Raw genomic sequence first — 25,223 nt, 5'->3', positions numbered from 1 at the left:
CAGGCAAATGACTGTCTCTTTGTTTTTGTTTTCCAATGCTAGTGCCAGTGTCTAGAGTGTACTCTACTACTATCACACAACCACAGCATATTCTCCGTTGTCTTGGGAAACCATGCAGCCCTTGCGGTGCCAAACGTAATCATCATCAATCACAGGTAAGAAGAGCAGTTTGCTGGGAGGTATAATGGAGGAGAGGCTGGTAGTACTAATAGGACAAATGTTACTTTGAGTGAGGGGCACAGCATCTATCTGTTTGCATGTTACACATGTGGTCAGTTAATAAAGTATTTCAATCAAACACTGGCCGCTGCCCTGCATCTAGAGTAAACCTTGTGACGTACAACAGTAACCCCACTACAAAACAACATCATATCATATCTGTGTAAGTTGAAAATAAATAACATTTATTCATGTATAAAAATATCCTCCTATCCCACCCCTATCCCCACCCTAACCCCAACCATAGTCCAAGTCCAAAGAATGTCCCACAAAAATAACCTTAACACCCAATTCCCACCCACCAACAAAAGTATTAAAAAAGGGTCAAATCAACAGGGTCCATTACAATTGGCGGGCTTTGAGGTGTTTGTCCACTAAAATCTTTACACGCTCCTCTAATTGGTCCTCCAGCTTGGCCACCCAGAGGAGAAGTTGTTGCCGAAATGCACGGCACCTACATTTGCATCCATGCTGTGAGGGGGTGGCAGATGTTAAATGGCGGCGGTGAGCAGCTGCCTGGCCGCGGCGCCGTACTCCTGCAGGTGGAGCCTTGCTGGGGCCAGACGCATTGGAAGAGGCAGCAGCTGCTGCCGCCGCCTCTTCCTCCTCCTCCTCAGCCTCAGCCACCAGCTTGCGGTACTCCTCCACAATGGCCTGCAGTTTCCTTTGCCGGGCCCTGGCTGCCAACTCCTTCCATGATGGTTTTGAGGAAGGAGTATGAGTATCTATAAAAAAAGAAACAGAATTGTAGCAAACTCTTCATAATTAATTCAACAGTACATAGTGGCATTGTAGCACTATCAAGCGCAGTCCATACAATTGGTGTCAACTTTTAGTTTCTATCTAATCTGTCCTCCTGCTTCCTCTGCCTGTAGCATTTGTTGAAGTTTTTTCCGACATTATACTTTCCCTAGTACTGGGTGGGCTTGAGTACACATAAGAACAAAAGTCTTTTTTGTATCTCCTTTTATTTTTTCAAAGTAAGACTCTGCTTCCAGTGACAGTCTTAACCTATGATGAATACAAATACATTTAGGGGGCATCCACGCATTAAAAGTAAATGTCTATCATTCTTTATTATCGGCTTAGCTGGTTTCACTTTCACCAGCAACCCAACCACCCATGCGTCCACTCCTTCCTTGTCTTGGGTTTCATTGACACAAACTCAGCTCATGATTCTTGCTATCCACTGTATCCATGCACCCATATTCTTTTGCCCAACCAGGCCTGCATTTTCTTTGACCTTACAGTTCTACCCATCCTTTAACAACCCATGCATCCGATTCATATCAGCCATGTGAATGAACCTTCCAAAGTATCCTTCTATGGTAGTTAGTCTTAATATTACATCTCTTAGTCCTCCCTTCCTCCTTCCACCCTAGTTCACTTCTTTCCCTTTTTGTTCAACACATGCCTCAAGGTCATCTGATCTGACTTTTAGTCTTCTCCATAAGTTTCACAGCTGAGTTGGAGTCTGATGGAAGAGGCCTTGTTTACTCAACTAAAACTGGTAAGGCTACAAAGGGTGTCTTCTTCAACCATTGTATATTGTCCAGTACAACTTTAAAATCATACTTTCTTAATAAGTCTCATAGCACAGTGAGGAAAAAAATGTCCCCCATCCACCTAGTAATGCAAATAAGTAATGAATATAACTTATTACCGCCCACCGCTGAACTTTCCTCCCCCACTGATGCTCCTGCAGGTGCCGCATCCTCTGTCCCCTCCTGGATGGCAATCGCATCGCCGCTGGCCCCGTCGGCACTGGTGGTTAGTATTGATTGTGCACCTATAAAAGCAAGTACACCTTTTTAGATGCCTGCACACCTCCCCCTATTTTACTAGTTGTACTTTTTTAACCAGGAAGGAAGATTGAAAAAACAGTTACGTACAACATGAATCATTGTGACAGTGTAACTAGTCCAAATTGCATCCTAATGTACAGCAGTCACATTAGACAGTTTAGTTTTCATTTATTAGATGGTCCCTAGGGTCATCTAATCTACTCCTACTCTAGTCTTTGGAAAGTTAGCCTGAGCCATATAACCATTTTTAGATCCGTGTCTACTGCTTTGCCCATGTTACCTCGCAGCTTGTTGCACAGTAAGAAAGACACCATTGAGGCCACATGAGTGTCGCATACAATTGACAAACCAGTATTTTTAGTCCCTGTTGCTTATCCATAATGTAATGTTGGACTTTTTGCCATGACTGCTAAAAACTGACATAGTTTTATTCACTGTCTAACGTGCAACATTTTTCTCATAGGCAGATGAGAAGAGAAGATTGCCTTCCTTCTACGAAACAAGGGATTTGCAGAGCTTTCGAAAGATGCATGTGTAACCACTTACAGTATACGTTCAACGGTGAGAGGTCTCCCACAATTCACACATTTCTCTATCGTGCACTAGATGTACAAAATGTACAGTATTTAATCTTCTTCATTTTGCATGGTGGAGCACGATGTTTTTCATGGAAATACTTACAAGTTACAACAATACAAAGCTTGTTATTAAAAAAAATAAAGTTTTTGAACTTGCACGTAGACTCTGTGGTATATTTTCAGTGTCTGGGGTGTTGTGGACTAAAACGAGTGAGTGAGCGAAAGTGTCTTCTTCTTCTTCTGTTCTGGCCTGGGTTGTGTAATAAAATCATTGGGTATATCTAACTATCTTCATGTGGGGGTCAGGAGTGGGACAAATGACTATGACCGAGACACTTAGGTAGGTAGACTAGACGGTCATTGGATTATGGGTTCTTCTGACTGAGTTCTGTGACCAGGGTGTAAGGTCCAACCTCCCTATCACCAACATCAACAACATCCTAATTTCTTGTGCATAGTTCTGTATGTGTATGTGCAGAGAATAATAACCACAACAGTAGTAGAAGTATACTAACTGAACAAAAATTAGTAGGCAAACATCTGGTTGTGCATTTTTGTTGGTGGGAATTGACAAAGACTGGAGATTACAGAGGACAACGCAAAAGACAGGAGTGGACCCGAAACACGTGTCCAGGGATGGCAAAGAAGGATACATCGCAGAATACTAAACTACACTGACCATAGTCCTTAGGGGCGATCCCGCTGGTGAGTGAGTGGTGTGCGACCCCACCCCCTTTTGAAATGTTTAAAGCTCCCTCGAGCTGTCGGGCTGACGAGCCTGGGACCCCGCACCTGCGCGCCTGTGTGGTACTAGACCTGGCAATATTTGGCAGCCACCGGCAACCCCAGAAGATAAGAAGATGGCCTATTCCCTGCTGATGAGGGGTAAATACCCCGAAACACGTGTCCAGGGATGGCGAAGAAGGATACATCGCAGAATACTAAACTACACTGACCATAGTCCTTAGGGGCGATCCCGCTGGTGAGTGAGTGGTATGCGACCCCACCCCCTTTTGAAATGTTTAAAGCTCCCTCGAGCTGTCGGGCTGACGAGCCTGGGACCCCGCACCTGCGCGCCTGTGTGGTACTAGACCTGGCAATATTTGGCAGCCACCGGCAACCCCAGAAGATAAGAAGATGGCCTATTCCCTGCTGATGAGGGGTAAATACCCCGAAACACGTGTCCAGGGATGGCGAAGAAGGATACATCGCAGAATACTAAACTACACTGACCATAGTCCTTAGGGGCGATCCCGCTGGTGAGTGAGTGGTGTGCGACCCCACCCCCTTTTGAAATGTTTAAAGCTCCCTCGAGCTGTCGGGCTGACGAGCCTGGGACCCCGCACCTGCGCGCCTGTGTGGTACTAGACCTGGCAATATTTGGCAGCCACCGGCAACCCCAGAAGATAAGAAGATGGCCTATTCCCTGCTGATGAGGGGTAAATACCCCGAAACACGTGTCCAGGGATGGCGAAGAAGGATACATCGCAGAATACTAAACTACACTGACCATAGTCCTTAGGGGCGATCCCGCTGGTGAGTGAGTGGTGTGCGACCCCACCCCCTTTTGAAATGTTAAAGCTCCCTCGAGCTGTCGGGCTGACGAGCCTGGGACCCCGCACCTGCGCGCCTGTGTGGTACTAGACCTGGCAATATTTGGCAGCCACCGGCAACCCCAGAAGATAAGAAGATGGCCTATTCCCTGCTGATGAGGGGTAAATACCCCGAAACACGTGTCCAGGGATGGCGAAGAAGGATACATCGCAGAATACTAAACTACACTGACCATAGTCCTTAGGGGCGATCCCGCTGGTGAGTGAGTGGTGTGCGACCCCACCACCTTTTGAAATGTTTAAAGCTCCCTCCAGCTGTCGGGCTGACGAGCCTGGGACCCCGCACCTGTGCGCCTGTGTGGTACTAGACCTGGCAATATTTGGCAGCCACCGGCAACCCCAGAAGATAAGAAGATGGCCTATTCCCTGCTGATGAGGGGTAAATACCCCGAAACACGTGTCCAGGGATGGCGAAGAAGGATACATCGCAGAATACTAAACTACACTGACCATAGTCCTTAGGGGCGATCCCGCTGGTGAGTGAGTGGTGTGCGACCCCACCCCCTTTTGAAATGTTTAAAGCTCCCTCGAGCTGTCGGGCTGACGAGCCTGGGACCCCGCACCTGCGCGCCTGTGTAGTACTAGACCTGGCAATATTTGGCAGCCACCGGCAACCCCAGAAGATAAGAAGATGGCCTATTCCCTGCTGATGAGGGGTAAATACCCCGAAACACGTGTCCAGGGATGGCGAAGAAGGATACATCGCAGAATACTAAACTACACTGACCATAGTCCTTAGGGGCGATCCCGCTGGTGAGTGAGTGGTGTGCGACCCCACCCCCTTTTGAAATGTTTAAAGCTCCCTCGAGCTGTCGGGCTGACGAGCCTGGGACCCCGCACCTGCGCGCCTGTGTGGTACTAGACCTGGCAATATTTAGCAGCCACCGGCAACCCCAGAAGATAAGAAGATGGCCTATTCCCAGCTGATGAGGGGTAAATACCCCGAAACACGTGTCCAGGGATGGCGAAGAAGGATACATCGCAGAATACTAAACTACACTGACCATAGTCCTTAGGGGCGATCCCGCTGGTGAGTGAGTGGTGTGCGACCCCACCCCCTTTTGAAATGTTTAAAGCTCCCTCGAGCTGTCGGGCTGACGAGCCTGGGACCCCGCACCTGCGCGCCTGTGTGGTACTAGACCTGGCAATATTTGGCAGCCACCGGCAACCCCAGAAGATAAGAAGATGGCCTATTCCCTGCTGATGAGGGGTAAATACCCCGAAACACGTGTCCAGGGATGGCGAAGAAGGATACATCGCAGAATACTAAACTACACTGACCATAGTCCTTAGGGGCGATCCCGCTGGTGAGTGAGTGGTGTGCGACCCCACCCCCTTTTGAAATGTTTAAAGCTCCCTCGAGCTGTCGGGCTGACGAGCCTGGGACCCCGCACCTGCGCGCCTGTGTGGTACTAGACCTGGCAATATTTGGCAGCCACCGGCAACCCCAGAAGATAAGAAGATGGCCTATTCCCTGCTTATGAGGGGTAAATACCCCGAAACACGTGTCCAGGGATGGCGAAGAAGGATACATCGCAGAATACTAAACTACACGGACCATAGTCCTTAGGGGCGATCCCGCTGGTGAGTGAGTGGTGTGCGACCCCACCCCCTTTTGAAATGTTTAAAGCTCCCTCGAGCTGTCGGGCTGACGAGCCTGGGACCCCGCACCTGCGCGCCTGTGTGGTACTAGACCTGGCAATATTTAGCAGCCACCGGCAACCCCAGAAGATAAGAAGATGGCCTATTCCCAGCTGATGAGGGGTAAATACCCCGAAACACGTGTCCAGGGATGGCGAAGAAGGATACTTCGCAGAATACTAAACTACACTGACCATAGTCCTTAGGGGCGATCCCGCTGTTGAGTGAGTGGTGTGCGACCCCACCCCCTTTTGATTTATTCAAAAGAATACCTTAACTAAAGAGTGGCCAACAGGGCCAGCTTAGCTACACACAGTCTAATAGTAGTAGCACAGAGAGTCTTGGGGCAGAGGCAGTTTGAAGGAACTGAAAGTCAGGGATGGCATTGGATAGTTAGTTACCCAAAATTTGGAAAACAAATTTAAGACCAAAGAAGGTTTTGCTAACATTGAATTAGGAAGGAGGATTAATCGGTTGGAAAAAATAAGGTGCGTTAAAAAGTTAGGGAAATATAATTGTTAATATAAGCACTGTAGGACTTACTGGGGCCAGCAGCAGGATCCGCGGTAGAGGAGCGCTCCTCTTGTGGTTGTCCCGCCAACTCGGGCCCCGTCTTCTTGCTCTTGGGTGGTGCTGATCATGTAAGAAATAATAAAGAAAGAGAAACATTAAGTGCTCTGAAACAAAGACCTCATTCAAAAATCCTCTCAAACATTTTAGGGAACAACAATTCCAATAAAATTGACTTCAAAGTATAAATGACTACTGGCTTGCAAGATCCACAGACCGTCTACTTATAGAATACTAATCAAATGTGCCATAAACATTCTGATTGCAGAATATACTAAGGAAGCCAGTACCACCTGACCTACACCACCTATTCAAGAATCCAGATGGGCCAATTGTTCAGTAAGTCGGTATTTCAATTTTATTTTTGCCCGCAAACATGCATAGATGATGAGATGGAGGACACATGCATAAATGTGTACATACACGTAATTGTTGGTTGCTTGCATCAGAACTGCTACTGACTCACCTGACCATGCTATTGCTGTGCTGCTAAGCCTACAACTCAGTAAACAAACTCAAACCGGTTCTATGGAGGGGTGGGGTAAATAAGAAATAACTAAGCATTCAGTGACCGGATAGGTGTCATGCAGACCATTAAAAAAATATGAACTAATACTATCCATCCACCACTATTTCACTAAAGGACAATGTAAGGACTAGACTCTAGCAATAGCATAAACTAACTTCAGTTCTCTAAAAACTCTAACATCAATAATCAGCCGCCCAAGCCAGAGCTAAGTTACAAACCAGTAAGAGAAGTGGCGAGCAGCACCTGTGTCATACAATAACAGAAGAATTTGAGACGGAATTCATCTGCAATGTAACTAAGCGCACCAGTAACCGTGTTACTTATTCATCCAAGAATTATACACAATACTTATACTACTATAATATATATTAAATTAATAATATTACTAGCTACTCACCAAGCCCCATGACTTCAACACCTAGCAGGTCCACCAGGTCCTGCTCCCTGTCCAGAATGTCTGCCCACCGGTGGGCCAGCTGCTGGTGGGTGCGCCGGATTTGCGAGCGACGGTACACTGCCCGGCGCACCTTCGCCACCGGCGGTGACGCTCCTCTGGGAGGTAACCGGACCCTGGCCTGCCGATTGCTGCCAAGGTCAAGGGTAGGTGGCACTGCATGAAAAAAACCAGGGCGGCCACCTCTGCCTCCCCGAAAAGATTCCGGGCCTGAACCCCTGCAGGTCGCATTCTGCCGCAAGGCAGCCGGCTCTTCTTGGGCGCAGGCGCCTTGCCCTTCTGGGGTGGAGGTGGAGGTGGAAAAGAAAAGTTAGAACAAAAGGAAAAAAAGTTAGGGGGAAGAAGTAGGAGCTTAAATAAAGAAGTAAAATAAAACAGTAGAAAAGCTAAAAAAAAGGTGGAAAAGTAGAAATAAAATGCAAAATATAAACTTAGGGACGGAGAGAAATAGATGAGAAGTAAAAAAAGTAAGAAAAACTGTGAAAATAGGTAACGGTGGGCGGCCAGCTACGCTCCGTCTGCGGAGTGTGCGTAGTGCCGCCTACTCCGCATTTTGCGGAGCTGGCGGAGCCAGGCGGCACTACGCACGCTCCGCAGACGGAGCGTCGCTGGCCGCCACCCGCCTCCCTCCCGCCCTCCCTAAATACTTTGAAATAAAAGAATCAAATAATTTAAAAAGCACTTACCTTGCCGCCGCTGCCCGCCGCGTCCCCGGGGCTCACTATCTTCCGTCTTCCGTCATCTATACTAATGCGCATGCGTGGGCGGCCGCGCATGCGCATTTTCACGAGAAAATGCGCAAGCGGCCGCCCGCGCATGCGCATTAGTATAGATGACGGAAGATAGTGAGCCCCGGGGACGCGGCGGGCAGCGGCGGCAAGGTAAGTGCTTTTTAAATTATTTGATTCTTTTATTTCAAAGTATTTAGGGAGGGCGGGAGGGAGGCGGGTGGCGGGGCTGGCGGCCAGTGGTGTTTGCCGAGTGGGGCTACGTGGAGTGCGGAGGTGGGCGTAGTTTCTCGCCCACTTCGTGTAGCTCCGCGAAGCCCCACTCCGCGAACTCCGCCCAGGGTTAAAAATAGGTAAAGATTGAACAGATATAAGGTGGATAGAAAACTAGGCCCAGAACCATAGCATACAGTGTGAAAAACAAGATGGCCGCACCCATCGCGACCACGTGGGTAAGTTCGCGCGAGATTTCACGCGAACACGCACTTTCTCAGTGTGAACAAGTAGTTGTGTTCCCGAACAAGACGTGCACCGCGCGAACGCGTTATTCGCGACCTGGAAGAGGAAATACGGGGCGCGGGCGGGCGGAACAATTGAAAAAACAAGATGGCCGCGCCCATAGCCCAACCACATGGGTAAGGTCGCACGCTACAATCCCCCGAACACGCAGACAGCACCCCGACCACGCACTACGCGCTCCCGAGCAAGAAAAACGGCTCGCGAACTGGACCAGGAAGCTACTACGCAAGCTTGCGAAGCTCACGTAGTGCGAGAACGGCTTTGCGTATCTTCGCGGAGTGCGGCTACACGAACTACGCCCACCCTTAGTCACAACGCCATCATCTGTAACAGTGACAATCATATCCTTAAACTCTTTCACCATATTACTTTCCAAGATATGTTCTTCCTCCATCACGCAACTAACTTTTTCAGATTTATTCAAACTGGCTTGGCAAACTTTAGCCAAATGACCAAATCTTCCACACTTATAGCACTTTGCATTCTTTCCTGGACAAAAACTATTTTCCTTGGAGTGTGGAGGATAGCCACATCTGTAACACATATTTTTTTTGAAAGACCCCTTTTCGTTGAACTTTTCTTTCCTAGAAAAACTAGTCTTTGGTACCTGAGAGATAACAGCATTTACACTTTCTTTGTGCACATCCGATTTGCTTAATTCTTTAATAGAGGTTTGAGCCAATTTAAGACTTTTAGCCACCTTTATAACTTATTCTAAAGTAGGGTTTCTCATCGTAAGTAGTTTTTGTTGTATGTGTTTGTCGCTGCAGTGTGCGATGAATTGATCCCTCGCTAATTGATCCCTAAATTCACCGAACTGACACTCCGCACATAATTTGCGTAAGGCACCTAAATATGAATCAACATCTTCACTCTGGAGTTGCGCCATCTTAAAAAATGTGTGCCTTAATACAACTAAACTTGGTTGCACATCGAATTTGATAACAAGTTTCTTTATCGTTTCTTGGTATTCATCAAGTATTTCGCCCACACCAAGAACAAAATCAGGTAAGTGCTTGTACACCTCCCTCCCCTCAAATCCCAAACAGTTCAACTGTAAAAAAAATCTTCCTTTCTGCCCTGTATCTTGAAGCACCTATAGCACCTATATAGGTTTCAAAGGCATCGAACCACTGCCTCCACTGAATCTGTGGTGTTCCAGGACTTTCCAAGAAGGGAGGTGGTTGGTTCACAGATTGCATTATGAGTAATGAGTCTCAAATTCCAAAACTAAAATGATAAACAAACTACTCTTCAGCTTATTACACTATCATTCTAAACATATTACATATATTCAGTTCTTTGAATTGTAATTTGAAGTAAGAGAAGAAAGGAAAAATAAATACTAAACAGTAAATGGGATCCTAAAAGAAAACGTTTTTAAACAACTGTCACTGAAGCAGAGTTATGCCAAAAACTGTCACTGAAGCAGAGTTATTCCGCAAAAACAAAAATATAACCTTACTACAACTCTATGTACGTAGAATCCGCTCGCCATTGAAGCAGTTCCTCTTACGATCTGTGGCTTCCTTCAGTTCTTGTAACAACGCAAACAAAAAAAAAAATGAAGGCTCTTTCGAATATGCTCAGATCTAGTGTTGCTTTTGTTTGGGATGAGGTCTGTCAACAAACATTTTATCTTGTTAAATCTGAGATGGTCAATGCCAAAATAATGTTGTGGGTGTCAAATAAAATACTTTTGAAGGCTTATGATCCCAGTGTCAGTTGTACCATTACAGTTGAAGTGAGCAATTATGGATTAGGAGCAGTGCTCACTCAAAAATTTGATGGGAAAGAGGTCACTATTAGTTATGCTTCAAGGGTCTTGAGAGATCCCGAAGTAAATTACTCGGTGATCGAAAAGTAGCTGCTAGCATGCTAATGGACTTTCACAGCAAATGGCCAGAGGTAAAGTTTTGTGCCAATCCCACTGCTAAATGTGCAATTCTTATACTAAGAGAAATGTTTATGAGGGAAGGATTTCCTGAAACGTTATTTTCAGACAATGGCGTCCAGTTTATAAATGCTGAAATGCGTGTCTTTTTGTCGGAATGAGGGGTGAAGCCCCTGAGGAGTTCAGTGGGACATCCTCAAACAAGCGGTCTAGTCGAGAGAATGAATCGTGTGGTGGTGGAGTGCATAAAGTGGGCTAAGAGTAACACTTTTGATGTGGAAAATGCTGTGAGATCAATGATTTGGTTTTATCGCACTACTCCACATTCCGTCACAAAGATTGCACCATTTGTTTCTCTCAGGGGACGATTACCCACTTCAACACTTTATCCTGCGTGGCTCTTAAGAACAGTCGCTCAAAAGGTTTCTTGTCATTCTGACAACTATGATGGATTGCAAATGCGTGTCAAGGTTGCCCAGGACAAAATGGCCATCAGATACAATGATAAGAAATCAACTAAAACAGTGCATGTATCACCTGGTGATATGGTGCATGTTAAAAATTATATGACTGTTAGGAAGGGTTGTGACACTTTTGGAGAACCGGTTTGTGTTGAGAAAGTGTGTGGTAATGCTGTCATGGTGGAAGGAGGACATTGGTGGAATGTGCGAAAAGTTATCAAAGTGAAAGGGAGTGACACTGTTTTATGTTCCAATCGTTCCATCTTGAGTGGGGTACCTGCAGAGAGTCCCTTGGGTGGTGGGTCTCAACCTGTGTCTCCTGCTTCTGTGGAAAAGTCTACTTGTTCCATACTGAGTGGTGTTTCTGCAGTGAGTCCCATGGGTGGTGGTTTTGTGAGAAAGTCTACTCGCGTGACCCTACTTCCATGGAAACTACGTTAGATATTGTACTTCTCTTCTTGAGGTTCATTATTTTACTATATTTTTTCTTTTTTCTTCTCCTCTTGTTTTTCTTGGCTTTTCCTATTTTCTTTCTATTGTTACTCAAACTTTTCTTTGGAAAAAAAGAGATAATGTATTTACAAGTGCTTGTTATGTTTCCTTTACAGAATTTCTATGTTGTCATGGGGCTAATGGGGTTCTAATTCTGTAAAGTGTGAGTTGGTGTTTCCCGGTGCCAGTGGATGGTGCGGTGGCTCGTTGCTCTGAGAATAAACACAGCAACCAACTTAATATTTGTGTCCAGTATTTTATTTGACACCCACAACAAGTTGCACATTTATGGATGCGTAATCAGGAACTCATCTCATATCAATTCTAACCTTGAAATGTTTTTCAAATATAGTGTTTTACCTTTCTTAAAGGCAGAAGTTAATATATTTCTAGAGTGATGGTGTATGGGAAAAAATCATTTAAGAAATGTTGTTTCATCCACAGATGAAGGTATTTAGATATGAGTAATTGTAGAATATGTACTCGTATTAATGTGGAAATGCCCCTGTATTGGTAAAATTGTGATTTCTTAGACTTTTTTCTGATATTCTTCTGGCAGTTTGTGCCTGTCAGTAAATAGTTTTGGGTGTCCATCATGAAAAAGTATGGTGGATTTGTGAAACTCAAACATCTTCACCCTGCCTGTGCACATTTCAAACTTTCTTTGAATTGGGACACAGGTTATAGAGGTAGAATACGTGGCAGCTACTAACAGCAGATGTGAATGTGTCCCAATACTAGTCCTCTGAGAGAGAACTGCATGTCTTTCTGCCTTAACTATTGTTATTGTTTCATACCCAACATCTGCTCTACTCCCAGAGTATACCACCACATACATAGTCATTGCTGGGCAGACAAGGGAGGTGGTCTCATTGGTCTTCATTTTGAGGTACCTGCAGTCCAACTTGTGACTCACCTGGGAGGTCTTGAAGTTGCAGGGATTTTGCCCTGGAACAGAATTATGCTTGGGACCATAGAACAACAATATGTAAGGACTGAGACACCACATGACCTCAATACCTATGTGCCCGAGTCTGACAAGCAATAGTGCCTCACTTGCTCTCCTAACCTTACCAGAAAACCAGTGAATTGGTGCCCCCAGAGCACAACACTCTCGACCCTCTCAGTGATTGCTGTAACAGGACTAACAGTGGGCAAAGAATTCCGCTCTGCCAGCAGAGTTTGTGGAGTTTTGCCCATTTTGCATTGCGTGGGGAGTTCCACAAAACTCTGCGATGTGACTTGAAGAGGAGTTTTTTCTCTTGTGTGGTTCACCAACAGTGAGTTGGCGAGTGTTCATGAGAAACAAATTATTCTATACTTCCTTCGGCGAGATTTCTCAATGTGGGTTTGACAGCAGGTTGCGACATCGAGAAATCTGCAACTCAAGTTGAGGAAGGTGCTGCTCGAGTTAGTGGCCTACTCAAGCGACAAAATGTGCCAGCAGACTCAGGCATGGCGTGAAGTGCCATTTGCGCTGATTTTACAGTGTGGGAGAAACTCCTGGTGCTTAAAATCAGTGTGAGCAGCTCGACCTAACAAGCTCCGCACTTGTGGAACTCTGCGGAGTGTGTTTGACTTTTTCTGTCACTTTATGAAGTTCCATGAAGTAAAACTCTGGGAATTCCACCCAGGCTTAAAAAAGACACACCATTTCGCTGTCTCACTTGTACTTGTCCACAGTTAGATAATAAGGAGACAAGAGGAAAACTTAGAATATTTATTCAAAGTACGGTGCTCAGAAAGTTTACGTACCACAATTGGGAAGCAAATGAACAGTAAAAACACTGTCAGCATGGTTAATAATCCATATACGATGAAAAGTCCTGTCATTTTATATGACACATTAACCTAACATCCTTCCACTGCTCCTAAATCTTTGTGATTATATGCAAGATCTCTGTGATTATCGGCTGATCCCATATCTTAGCATACACAAATGGATGCTCTAAATCTCTGCAGATGCAGTGCTCTTAACTCGGAACTCTCATTACATGTCTGTTTGTAGCTCATGTACTCATCTATATGATAGGATATGTATACACATAAACAACAGCTGCATTCTTGTGCTATGTCTAGGTGCTAGAGTGAGAGTGAATGACACAGGACATTGTTATTTGACAGTGTAGGTTGTGTTCAGACTAAATCCCAGGAAAAGAACAGAATGCGTAAAAACATGCAGGTTCTGTGTGAATACAATATGGCACAAAGGCAAGCAGATTTATATATTAACATGCATAAAGGAAAATAAAGTCTACAACAGGCACAGTAGGAACAACATTGGGCAACTGCTCTGGGCCATGCATGAAATACATGACACTGCTGCCTCTCACTTCATTGACATTCTTGCATTCTTCACCAGGGTTGTGATGTAATAGCTCCTTCTTGTCTGCACAGAGGCACTTGAATCCTTGCTCTTGGGCAGTCACCCAAGTGCCACCATTAGGGAAGCTTGTAGGCAGACTTGAAGGTACAACACAACAATGGCCAGTGTTACATCAGAATGGCCGCCTCTCATGCCAGATCACTCCCTTCATCCAGGGATATCCTTACATCCAGCTCCGGCATCCATAAGGTGCTGTGAGGCAACTGCCTCAAGGCACCTCCTAGGAGTCATCTGCAGGTGAAGGACTATAACTGGAAGATGCAAACAGGTCTATCTGCAGGGGGTGACCATGAAGGCAAACATGCATTTTAACCTGCATTATACATGCCACTTGCACCCCCTGCTTACTTAACAATGATCTATTTTAATGTGAGGTTGACAGTTGGATATTACTGGACCGGAGGCTGCAGCTTAAAAGCCCTCCATCTACTCAAGAAACTGCAAGTTTCAGCCACACACCATTATGAGTATAATCTGATATGTTTTGTTTCAATACAACTGGAATGATTGCATCGGCAAACTATTACCAACGGGTAATGCTAGCACTATACAAAACTCCAAATAAATAAATAGGTAATGAATATGTAAACCTCCCTACCATAGAGACATCCTTCCCCCTTCCTCTCTTATAATTAGGCCTCGGCGGTAAATTCCGTTCCGCTCGCGGAATTTGCGGAATTTGGGTAATTTTGAGTTCCGCAGAGAATGCGAGATTGCCCAAAATTCTGCATTACGCGACTTCGCAACATTTTTTGCTTGTTCGCGTTCTAAAATGCGTGTTCACTAGATACTTCTTCCCGAGCACGCAAACAGCGATTGCAAACAGTAAAATAGCACCGCGAACAAGCAATTCCATGTGTTTGCGGAATTTCTGCATGTTCACGGAGATTTATTACCATTACGCAGAGATTTGCGTAACGCGATTACGCAAATTCCGCCCACCCCTACTAATAATCCATGCTGTTCCTACAAGAACCATCTCCTGGGCACTCATGGGATCTACTGAGAGCTGAGGAGGTGGACGAACAGCACACCCTCAGTCCTGACTCACAAGTGTCCAGACCCACTGAAAGTCTTTAAAGAGACTTCATTGTCAGTGAAATTGCTCTCCCTCCGTCACAGCTCCACCATCAAGTGGGGCCTTTCCCCGAGCCCCTGCACACTCAAGTGTTTGTGTTCAAGGCCCTCCTCCTCCCACCTCATCCCTAGTGGTGCAGTGGACCTCTCGCTCCGCTCTTTCCGTACGTTTTCACTTGTTTTTCACTGATTTCAATCTCTCCCTTTTAACTCTCCTTCTGTGTACTTCCTCTGCTTTCACTAATTTGTCACTGATTTCAATCTCCCCCTTTCACTCCCCATGTCTTTTCTCCATTTTTACTTGTTTTTCACTGATTTCAATCTCCCGCTTTCACCCCCCTGTGTCTTTCCTCTGTTTTCACTCATTGTTATCAGATTTATTCTCCCCCTCTCACTCTCCTTCTGTCTTTCCTCCACTTTTCTTGAACTTTTCACTGCTTTATTTTCACTCTTTCCTCTCTTTTTGCCTTTTTCTGCCCGTTTTTCCATGCCACTGTTGCCCCCGTGGCACCTCCCCCCAGCACGACCAACATGACCGGCCCAATCCAGCTCTTCTCCCCGGTCCAGCCTCCAAGCTGTCCAGCCCTCCCCAACCCCTACTTTATGGCGGCTGCTGCATAGGCACGCAGCTGGCGCCAAAGGCGCATCTAAGGCAAGCCTGTCTGTGCCCGTCCACGACAAGCGCCAGGAACCCTGGACCTCCATAATGCCAACACTACGACCCAGCGACACTCCACCTTCTCAACCCAGGACGCAACAACAACTGCAAGCTAGCAATACCAGCCGACACCCACGGACACTTCTGCTGTCACTGCTGCCAGCACACCTGCAGCACCGCGAAGACCATGGACCCGGCGCAACCGCGCCCTCAAAACCAGAACCAAACCAAAGACCCTGCGATGCATCCTCCTCAATGTCCAATCCCTCCACAAACACGCCACCGGAGTATGGGATCTCCTCAACACCATCACCCTGGACGTAGCGTTCTTCACCGAAACATGGACCAACTCCACCTCGGAACCAGACATCGACATTCCCACAGGATACAAGATCTCCACGAAGGACCACCCCACCAGCCCAGGAGGAGGAATCGCCATCATCCACAAATAAACCTTCCACCTGAGCACACTCCCCGACAAGCCCACGATCTGATGGAACACCGTCACTTCAAGATACTGGCCAGTCTACCACCATCCTCCGAGGAACCCTCATCTACTGACGCCCTGGACCCCGTGAACTTTTCGCCAATTCCATCATGGACATCCTCTCTCCGCATGACATCGCGTCCACCAACTAATTTTTACTGGGAGACCTCAACTTCCACCTCGACAACCAACTGGACCCAGCACCACACCCCTCCTGGACAACCTCCACAACATGGGACTCCGCCAGATCGTGACCTAACCCATACAGTCAGCAGGACAAACCCTCGACCCCCTCTTCACAACAGGAAACTCCATCACCTTCAGCCACACCCCTGAACTCCCATGGACTGACCATTGATGTGTTCACTTCAGAACACCCACCATCCACAGACACCAGCACCTGCTCTCCCAAAGAAAATGGACCAGAATCACTGACGACCAGATAACCTCATCTCACGGCAACTCCACCCCAACCATCGTGGAAAAAGACGACCCCAACATCGCATCTCAAACGCTGCACAGATGGATCACCGACATCGCCAACTCCATAGCCCCCTAAACTGGACTATGGAAGTTACCAACCTCGCTGCCAACGTGATTCCATTCCCTTTAGCCAGTTCTTGAGATTGAGAAGGAACTGCTCGGGGATGAGCGACTTCCTAGAACAATCTGACTTACTGAAAGTCAAACTCATGAAACGTGGGTACCCCCATCGTTTAATCAAGGAGTCCTTTAAGAGGGCCAGGTATTTCAACCGTGAAAGCATGTTCCAAACCCAAACAAAGGATGAATTAAACAGACTGGTTTGAATCACCAATCACTCTACGGTGAATGACAAAATCCGTCAAGCCATAAATTCGCAGTGGCACATCCTGAATGGCAATGAAGGAGAAGAAACTTTAACCAAACCCATCTTTGCTTTTCGGCGAAACAAGAACTTGAAAAACCATCTTGTACGAGGGGCAGTTCGGAGCCCAGTTGGACCTAAACAAACGGGCCTCTCGGGCCTTCCACCTGTAAAAGGTAACCACAGGTGTGGCAACTGTCACACATGTCCCAATGCCATTGTTGGCAAATCTCTTACCATTGGAAATCGCCAGATAAAACTAAACACCATGAGTAACTGCCGATCATCTAATATTATATATGTTATCATCTGCCCCTGTGGATTGCCATATGTGGGCGAAACTAGCCGTGAATGCAGAATCGGAGTTGGTGAGCACAAGGGAAATATTCGGAATGAAAGGCGGGGAGCTCCCCTCGTTGCCCACTGGCTGAATATGAAACACACTGAACATGATGTAAAATGGTCCATCCTGGAAAAGATCCGTGAAATTCCAGGCAAAAATACTACCTCCATCAGGAAAAAGAGGGAGGTTTTCTGGATTTTTTTTTTTTTTATTAGATGCGGCTAATACTGGCCTAAACGAGGCATGCCCATGGGAAAATGCTATTTATTAAATACCTTCTGTACTCTGAGATGATGGTACCATGTAAATTAAAGGAAAACACGAAGTTGATTACTCCATCTCATGTTTTGGTCAAAACCAGGAACCCAGTCCGGGTCTTTCCTTTTCCTTGAGCCAGTAGCTGCTGAGTACACCTGAAACGCATTAGGTGTTTGCAGTACTTTAAAAATAGTGAAGCGGTGTGTTGAGCTGTCGCCCACCGGCTGCCGGATGAGGAGTGAAGGGGAATCTCCACTAGGACCATCCGTGTGAGTACTTTGCGTGAAAATGCGCACCATCTAAGCTTTAGAAGCTTACTTGCATTTCGTGTCTAGGGTGCTGTTTGTATCTTTATATTTTAAAAGAAAAGCACCAGCCACAGAGCCTACGCCGGGTCTCTATATGTTTGTGAGCCCGGAAGACTTAAACAGTGCATGAAGCGGTCTGTCAACATAAGCGGATTCCGCGCTGTACCTTTTGTTTAAAATCTTACTGCTGTAAAGTTTAAAACCTTACTGCTGGAACACACGTTTATCGCGCTGCCTATTTTGAAAGCTTTAAACAATAGAGCTAATGACGGGTTTGTTCGCACCTTCTATTCGGCAGATCCCGACGGTGCTTATTGCTGAAAGCACCGCAAGACGAGATCCTTTATTTGATTGTGGATGTGTGCTGAGAGCTGATACTCGCCTGGACCCTAAAACTCTGTGAAACAAAGAAAGCTGCTACGCGCTAATTTGCAACGTGATTAAGTAGGTACCCTATGCTGTGAACCGCCTGTGCCTCTAATTCCTGTGGTGGAAAGAGGTGTTTTAAACTCTGTTTTCCCTCTTTCCAGGCCGATTCAGTCTCTGGCCCCGAACCTACTACCACGCTGCTTTATTCGCATATTAGGACTCCATTGTGCCTAGGTAAGACGTGACACGTGTGAATCTGAGTGAGAAGTGTGAAATTAAATCTTAGTTAGGTTACTGAAACGCTACTGTTATTTATTGCTCAGGATTCCAGGATGGTTCCGAAATCCTGTTTGTTATATAAAGGTGGTGACCTGCCATCACTTCCCCTTGGGCGGACTGCCTAAGTGAATTCGGGTCTGAATACAAGGTAATGCCCTTCCAACACACGATCTTGATGAAGCTACTGAGCTTCTCTAAATGGCTGTCACTTCAAACTGCACTAGGAACCTGAATGTTTCTTAAAACTGCATTAGGAACCTGAATGTTTGGGTCCTCGAAAACGAGGGGTTAACCAACTATAATTACAATAGCGATACTATTTAACCAAACAGATTTTGGGACAAGGCCACCTTGGCGTATGATATGAAATAAATAGTGAAATGTATATATATAAAAAATGGATAAATGCTTAGTGCACACAAGTACAGAAATAAAAGAGCCAGGATGTATGTGACGGTCCACTGCAGGGGTCGTGAATATACCTTTGACGCTAATGACTTGTTTTTTAATTTTTGCTTATTGTGTCACCCATTTTTTGAGCTCACCAAGACCCCCAGCTTGTGATTAAATCACTGTGATAGATTACTATGTGATTAGTACATATGTATATAGGTCTACACGAAAATCATTTGAGAGAAAAAATATGAGGATAGTAAATGATTATTTCTTTAAATTGTTTATCGAATGGGGGCGAAACACAATATTAAAATATGTGTTTTTTCTACAGAGTGCCTGGATATCAGAAGCATTTGTAATACTGTTACCTACTACCCCCTCTTCCTCCCTTCTCTTGCCCTGACGAAGGTGCGGCCAGTCTACGGGCCTGGCACCGAAACGCGCGTCGGCGTTGAAAAACTTGCCCTGAACCTTTAATCACCGATCTCCGGCCTATGGCTGAGAGGACATGTTCAGGATGTTCTCAGAGCATTATTCCTTAACTCCTGTCTGAGTTGAATGAATGAATTATGTATGAGAATGTTTGTTAGTGATTGATGAATGTGTTTGAGTTTGAATGTAGGAAGATTGGTTGTTGATGGGGTGCTTTTTATCTTGTTATATTGAAATGTTTGAATAAATGAATATGTCTATTTGCACTTTAAAACATGAAGTAAATAAAAAATAAAAATTATATATTTTTTTATAAATTTGAATGTGTTCTTGTCTAAATCTAATGTGGCACTGATACTTTGGTGAGCGCTAAATGGGTGACTATTGAAAAAAACTGGACTCTTAAAGAGCCTATTATTGATTAAAAACGGTGCAGATCTATCTTCCTCTTTGCTTATTCTGATTATTTCCCCTGCTGATCTGCCTCATATCCTACTCAGGGGGGCCCTTCCTTTGTGATATATTGGATACCCTAAACAAAAACAACAACACCCACTCCAAAAAAAGCCAGATAGTTTACCCCCGAACTTTGAGAGTCCAGAGGCACTTGCTGCCGCCTCGAAAAGGCCTGGAGGAACACCAAATTCACAGTAGCCCACAACAACTTCAGAGCCACACCAACACCCACCACCAACTCATCAGAAAAATATGGAAAAAAGCGATTGAAGACAGAATCTCCACTCACGCACACAACAGCAAAGAACTCTTTAACATCATCAAGGAGTTTGCCCAACCCACCGCCGAGTCCACTGACATCCCTCCCTCACAAGACCTTTGCGACAAACTCAGCACCTTTTTCCACCACAAAATCAAGAGCATCTTTGACAACTTGGACAAAGACAAAAAACACACTGAACCCTCACCTACCACCCTGACACCCTGTAGCCAGCAATCGACAACTAGACAGCCCTCACCACCGAAGACACACTGAAGATGATGAAATAAATCAATTTCAGGGCCCCCAGGGACCCCTGCCCCCACCACATTTTCAACAGTGCCGCCGACACCATTGCAACCATCCTCTGCCAAACTATTTACCACTACTTGGCAACCACCTCGTTCCCTGATGACTGGAAAGATGCTGAGGTCAAACCTCTCCTGAAGAAATCCTGGGCAGACACCACAGACCTAAAAAAACTACAGACCCATCTCCCTGCTCCCGTTCCCAGTGAAAGTCATCCAGAAAGCCATCAACAGCCAACTCACCACATTCATCGAAGAGCACAACATCCTTGACTTCTCCCAATCCGGCTCCATTAAAGACCACAGTACTGAAACCACCCTGCTCGCCGCAACAGACAACATCCACACCCTACTGGACAAAGGATAAACAGCAGCCCTCATCCTCCTCGACCTCTCAGCAGCGTTCGACACAGTCTCTCACTGCACCCTAATACACAGTCTCCACGATGCAAGGATCCAAGACAAGGCCCTCGACTGGATCTGCTCCTTCCTCTCTGGCAGAACGCAGTGGGTCAGACTCCCCCCTTTCTTCTCGGACCCTACACCAACCACCTGTGGTGACCCCAGGAGTCCTCCCTCAGCCCTACGCTCTTCAACATCTACATGGCTCCATCATCAGAACCGTCTGACTCAACATTGTGTCATATGCAAACGATACCTAACTCATCCCCTCCCTATCCAACGAATCCAATAATGCCTGACACAATTTTCGAGGAGACATGGAAGCTGTCGCCAAATGGATGAATAACAGCTGCCTACAACTAAACACCAACAAAACAGAAGTATTCATTATGGGCCCAAACACGGATGCCCGGAATGACTCCTGGTGGCCCCCCACTCTCGGTAGCCCACCCACCCCCCTCAGACCACACATGCAACCTGGGAATCATCCTGTATTCCGAGCTCAAAATGGACCACCAGATCCACTCCGTTTCATCCTCCTGCTTCCACACCCTCCGCCTCCTATGTAAGACCTTCAAATGGATCCCCCTCGAACACAAAAAGACAGTCACTCATTCCCTGGTCATCAGCAGACTCGACTACGGCAATGCACTCTATGCCGAAATAAACAAAAACTTCACTCACAAGCTACAGAACATCCAGAACACCACCGCAGGACTGGTCCCCGACCTGCCAAGACACTGCCACATCTCCCAGCACCTGCACACACTCCACTGACTCCCCATTGAAGCTAGAGTCACCTTCAAGATGCTTACCCACGCCAACAAGGCCCTCCACAACACCAGACCATCATACCTGAACAGCTGACTCAAATTCCACAAACCCCAGAGGACATGACAATCATCCCAGATCTCCTACGCCGTGGTCCCCTGCACCAGAAAGACCAGATCAGGAGGCTCGGGGAACAGTGTTTACAATGCAACTTTTACCATGCACTACCTTTACCACGCAACTTTTACAACGCAAGTTGTTACAACAACTTGCGCTGGGGGGCGCTGTAGGATAGGGAATAGGTTAATTTACTATCCAAATCCTTCCCTACTATCCACAGGGACTGGAGTTGGAATAGTAAATTAAACTATTCACTATCCAGCGCCCCCCAACGTAAGTCGTTGTAACGACTTGCGTTGTAAAAGTTGCGTGGTAAAGGCATGCATTGTAAAAGCATGTGTAGTAACGACATACATCCGGAGGCTGCTCCTTCTGCTTCCTCGTGGCCAGAGCCTGGAACGCCCTGCAGCTCCACCTCAGACTGACAACATTGCTCCTCATCTTTGCAAGAAATCTCAAAAACTGGATCCTTGAAAGCCCCCCCTTAATGGACAGGAACCTGCTAACCCCAGCCCCCCCCACCAGCACCTTGAGACCCTTACGGGTGAGAAGTCACGCTTAACAAATGCCTGATTGATTGATTGGAGATTGAATCTGATACATTGTGCCTTAAAGGAAACATAAATTCACTTTGTATTGGTTTCAGAATAAAGAATGTCTAAGGCGTGTTTTATAAGCAGAACAGTCTCTTGGGGTGACCGCCGCTTTTCTATTGCGGCCCCTAAAATCTGGAATTCTCTACCAAACCACATAAAAACAAGTTCCACACTCCTTCAGTTTAGAAAAAAATTGAAAACGTGGTTATTCAACCAGTAAATCTAGCCTCTGAATCATCTGATCAGGGAGAGACAGATTTGCATACTAGCGCCGAGACGCCTACGGGTAATTGTACGCGCTCTACAAATGCCATTAAATAAATAAGTAAGCTTTTTCTTACCTGCAGGTGCCTGTAGAGACCAGTGATGGTTGCCATGGCAGCGGATGTGGTTGATAACATGTCACCAATGACAGCAGCCAGGACCCCTCTCGACCGACATCTGTAGTTAGGGACTGGGACCGGATCTTCTCTTCCTGATAAGAACCCCATTGTGCTTAGGGTCACTTGGGCCACGTTGAGAAATGAGTTAAAGACCTCAAAGCCCAGGGTGATGTTTGGTAAAAGGAAAGGGTTCTTGTTAATCTCCTCAATGGCGAAAACAAAGGCGAAGAAATGTCGAAAGTAGCGATAGGTAATCCTGCAAGGAAAATACATTACTTGAGTTACTTATAATGCAGGTGGCTTTTGAAAACAAAGTTCTCTATTTTATAGAGGTGCCATTTTTTATATAACAATCGACCTCACTCTTCATTATCCCTTTTATCCCCTTGTGATTAGGACTCTGTAAACACACCTTGGGGGTTCCACAAGGATCTACCCCCCCCACCCCCCCATCTCTTTTACATTCTATCTGGAACCTCTTGTGGATTTCTTCAACTCTTAGAGTCTCCCTTCCCCTCAATATGTAGAAGATATGCAGATTTATATAAGACTTAAAAAAACAACTTGTTTGACCAGATCAAAGACTACCACTCAAGTATATAAAACGTAGTGTCCGGACAGTATCTGACACTGGATTAAAACACAACTGACCTTTTGATTTCATTAGCTGGGACCCTGAAAGAACACAACTAAACAGTGGCGGTTTTCCATCAAGGGCAGCAGAGCTCTGTCTCATTTACTTTTACCTCCATTAGCAAAAAGCAAAGTTGTTGTACATGTGTTAAAATTTCATGCAGCGCTTTTTCTTGCACAGGCCATGGACGCTGCACACTGCCATTTAAGTAATTGTATTTTCTGTCTTGTAAGTGTTGTTAATTCAGTTATTTTGTACAGGAACCACATTATGCTTTGGTATTTGAGCTAAGTGATGAAAACTGACTTAAACAGAAGAACAGGTCACTATATGAAGTGGTTAATTGATTTATCCTTTCATCAACAATCCAATGTAACTGAAGCATAGATCATGAGAATGATAGTATGAATAAGTGAAGCAGAGTACTTAGACACCTATACCTAGAGTAAAGATGAGGAATATTAGTAAGTGTGGTGAGTATATGGTTCTCAGTTTATTTTAATAGTGTTGGATTCCAGCCCCCCATCTCTGAAGTGGACTGAACCCAGTTTTGCACTGCACACTGCCAGTATGCTTCTCAGCGCGAGTCAATGACGCTGAGCGACGCTTCTGTCCTAGCAAGACCCAAAATCATCAGCTCAGAAAACACATAGCCTTGCGGACCAGTTTCCACCGCCTATTGACATAGGGATACAATTAGTCATAGGTGTTTAGACTGAAGCCTTGTAGTACTGGGGCTTCACATCAATCAGGGAATGGATACATGGTCATCCCACCCTTTCCCAACTTGTCATAGGGGGTCAGATTTTCCCAACTTGTCCCAAGGGGTGGGGTCCTACCCGGTGATGAAGGGGGAGAGGGAGGGATAGAAGCTGCAGGCAGGCGGGAGCCTGAGAAATCAAGCCTGTGCTGTTTGTCATCAGGGCTTTGAAGACCCTGTGAAGATTAGGGTGTCTGCTTTAAGTGCTGTACTTTGTGGGGGACTCTATTCACTCTGGAGCATCATACATGTATGGTACTGCACAGCGACTGACTGTCTAGCAGCCAGGAGCAGGCATGTAGACCATGTGGTGGTGTGGAACAGAGGTAGTGCTGGTACACTCTGCAGGTGTTTGTGACGTGCTTGGAGTCTCGTGACAGTGCCCTGCAGCCCTCAAACTTGTGAACTATGAGGTGAGAGGTTTATGCTTTATGGGTGTGGCTGTCCCTGAAAATGTGTAGATCACCAATTGGGTGTGTTTTGGTTTTGACCTCTTTGTGCATTTCTATGCAGTTTTCTAGTGAGTGCAAGAACTTGACCCGAAGGCAGGAGTAACGGTCTTTGTCTAAACTGCATTTGCAAACATATTTGAAAGTGCTTTCATATGGATACGATTACAGTTTTTTGAGCAGCTGTTATCCTGAACCTACATATTTTTCTGTCAAAAGAGCTTTATTTTCATAATACACCAGAAATGCATCCACATCACATAAGAATAAACATTTGTTTTATATTTTACAATTTGATTAAAAAAATTAACACATTTCAAAACAAATTCTTATCATTATTCTGCTGCATAGCACAAATAGTTGGTTGAGTACTTCAGAGAAGCATCATGTGGTATTAGCAACAAGTTATTAGGGTACTCGAATGCTGTATTGGCAAGCTCAATTTGAAGCTCCTTTCTCATTGCTGTATCTTGTCATGACAAGAGCTATATGAGATTAAGAACAAAATACATCACATAAAACTCTTGTCTCTAAAAACATATATAGGAGTGCACTCAATAGAACCGTCAGCTGGCTCAGATGACTGGCAGTGGCCCTCCCATTCCACCAAGAATATTCACTGCATGGGAGGAGAAGGATCTTGCCATACTGCATTCAGAGAGTCTCACAGGTATACCCGGGGGAGTGCAGGCTGGTAAGTACAAACAAATGTCTACCATCACACAGCCATGTACTGTCTTGC

General features: G+C 45.7%; 1 protein-coding gene across 1 annotated transcript in view; it reads right to left on the bottom strand.

Moving 5' to 3' along the window:
- The window catches only part of LOC147689493 (vomeronasal type-2 receptor 26-like), a 676,984-nt gene extending 654,106 nt beyond the window's left edge, over nucleotides 1-22,878 (bottom strand). The window contains exon 1 of the mRNA XM_086939932.1: nucleotides 22,597-22,878. Coding sequence (XP_086796058.1) covers nucleotides 22,597-22,746 — 150 coding nt within the window. The 5' untranslated portion in view covers nucleotides 22,747-22,878. The remainder of the gene's footprint in view (nucleotides 1-22,596) is intronic.
- Between the last annotated feature and the right edge of the window lie 2,345 nt (nucleotides 22,879-25,223).

This window comes from Lissotriton vulgaris, chromosome 10 (genome assembly GCF_964263255.1).
Source record: "Lissotriton vulgaris chromosome 10, aLisVul1.2, whole genome shotgun sequence".
Taxonomy (NCBI): Eukaryota; Metazoa; Chordata; class Amphibia; order Caudata; family Salamandridae; genus Lissotriton; species Lissotriton vulgaris.
Note: the sequence above shows the minus strand (reverse complement) of the source record. Positions and strands in the feature narration are given on the sequence as shown.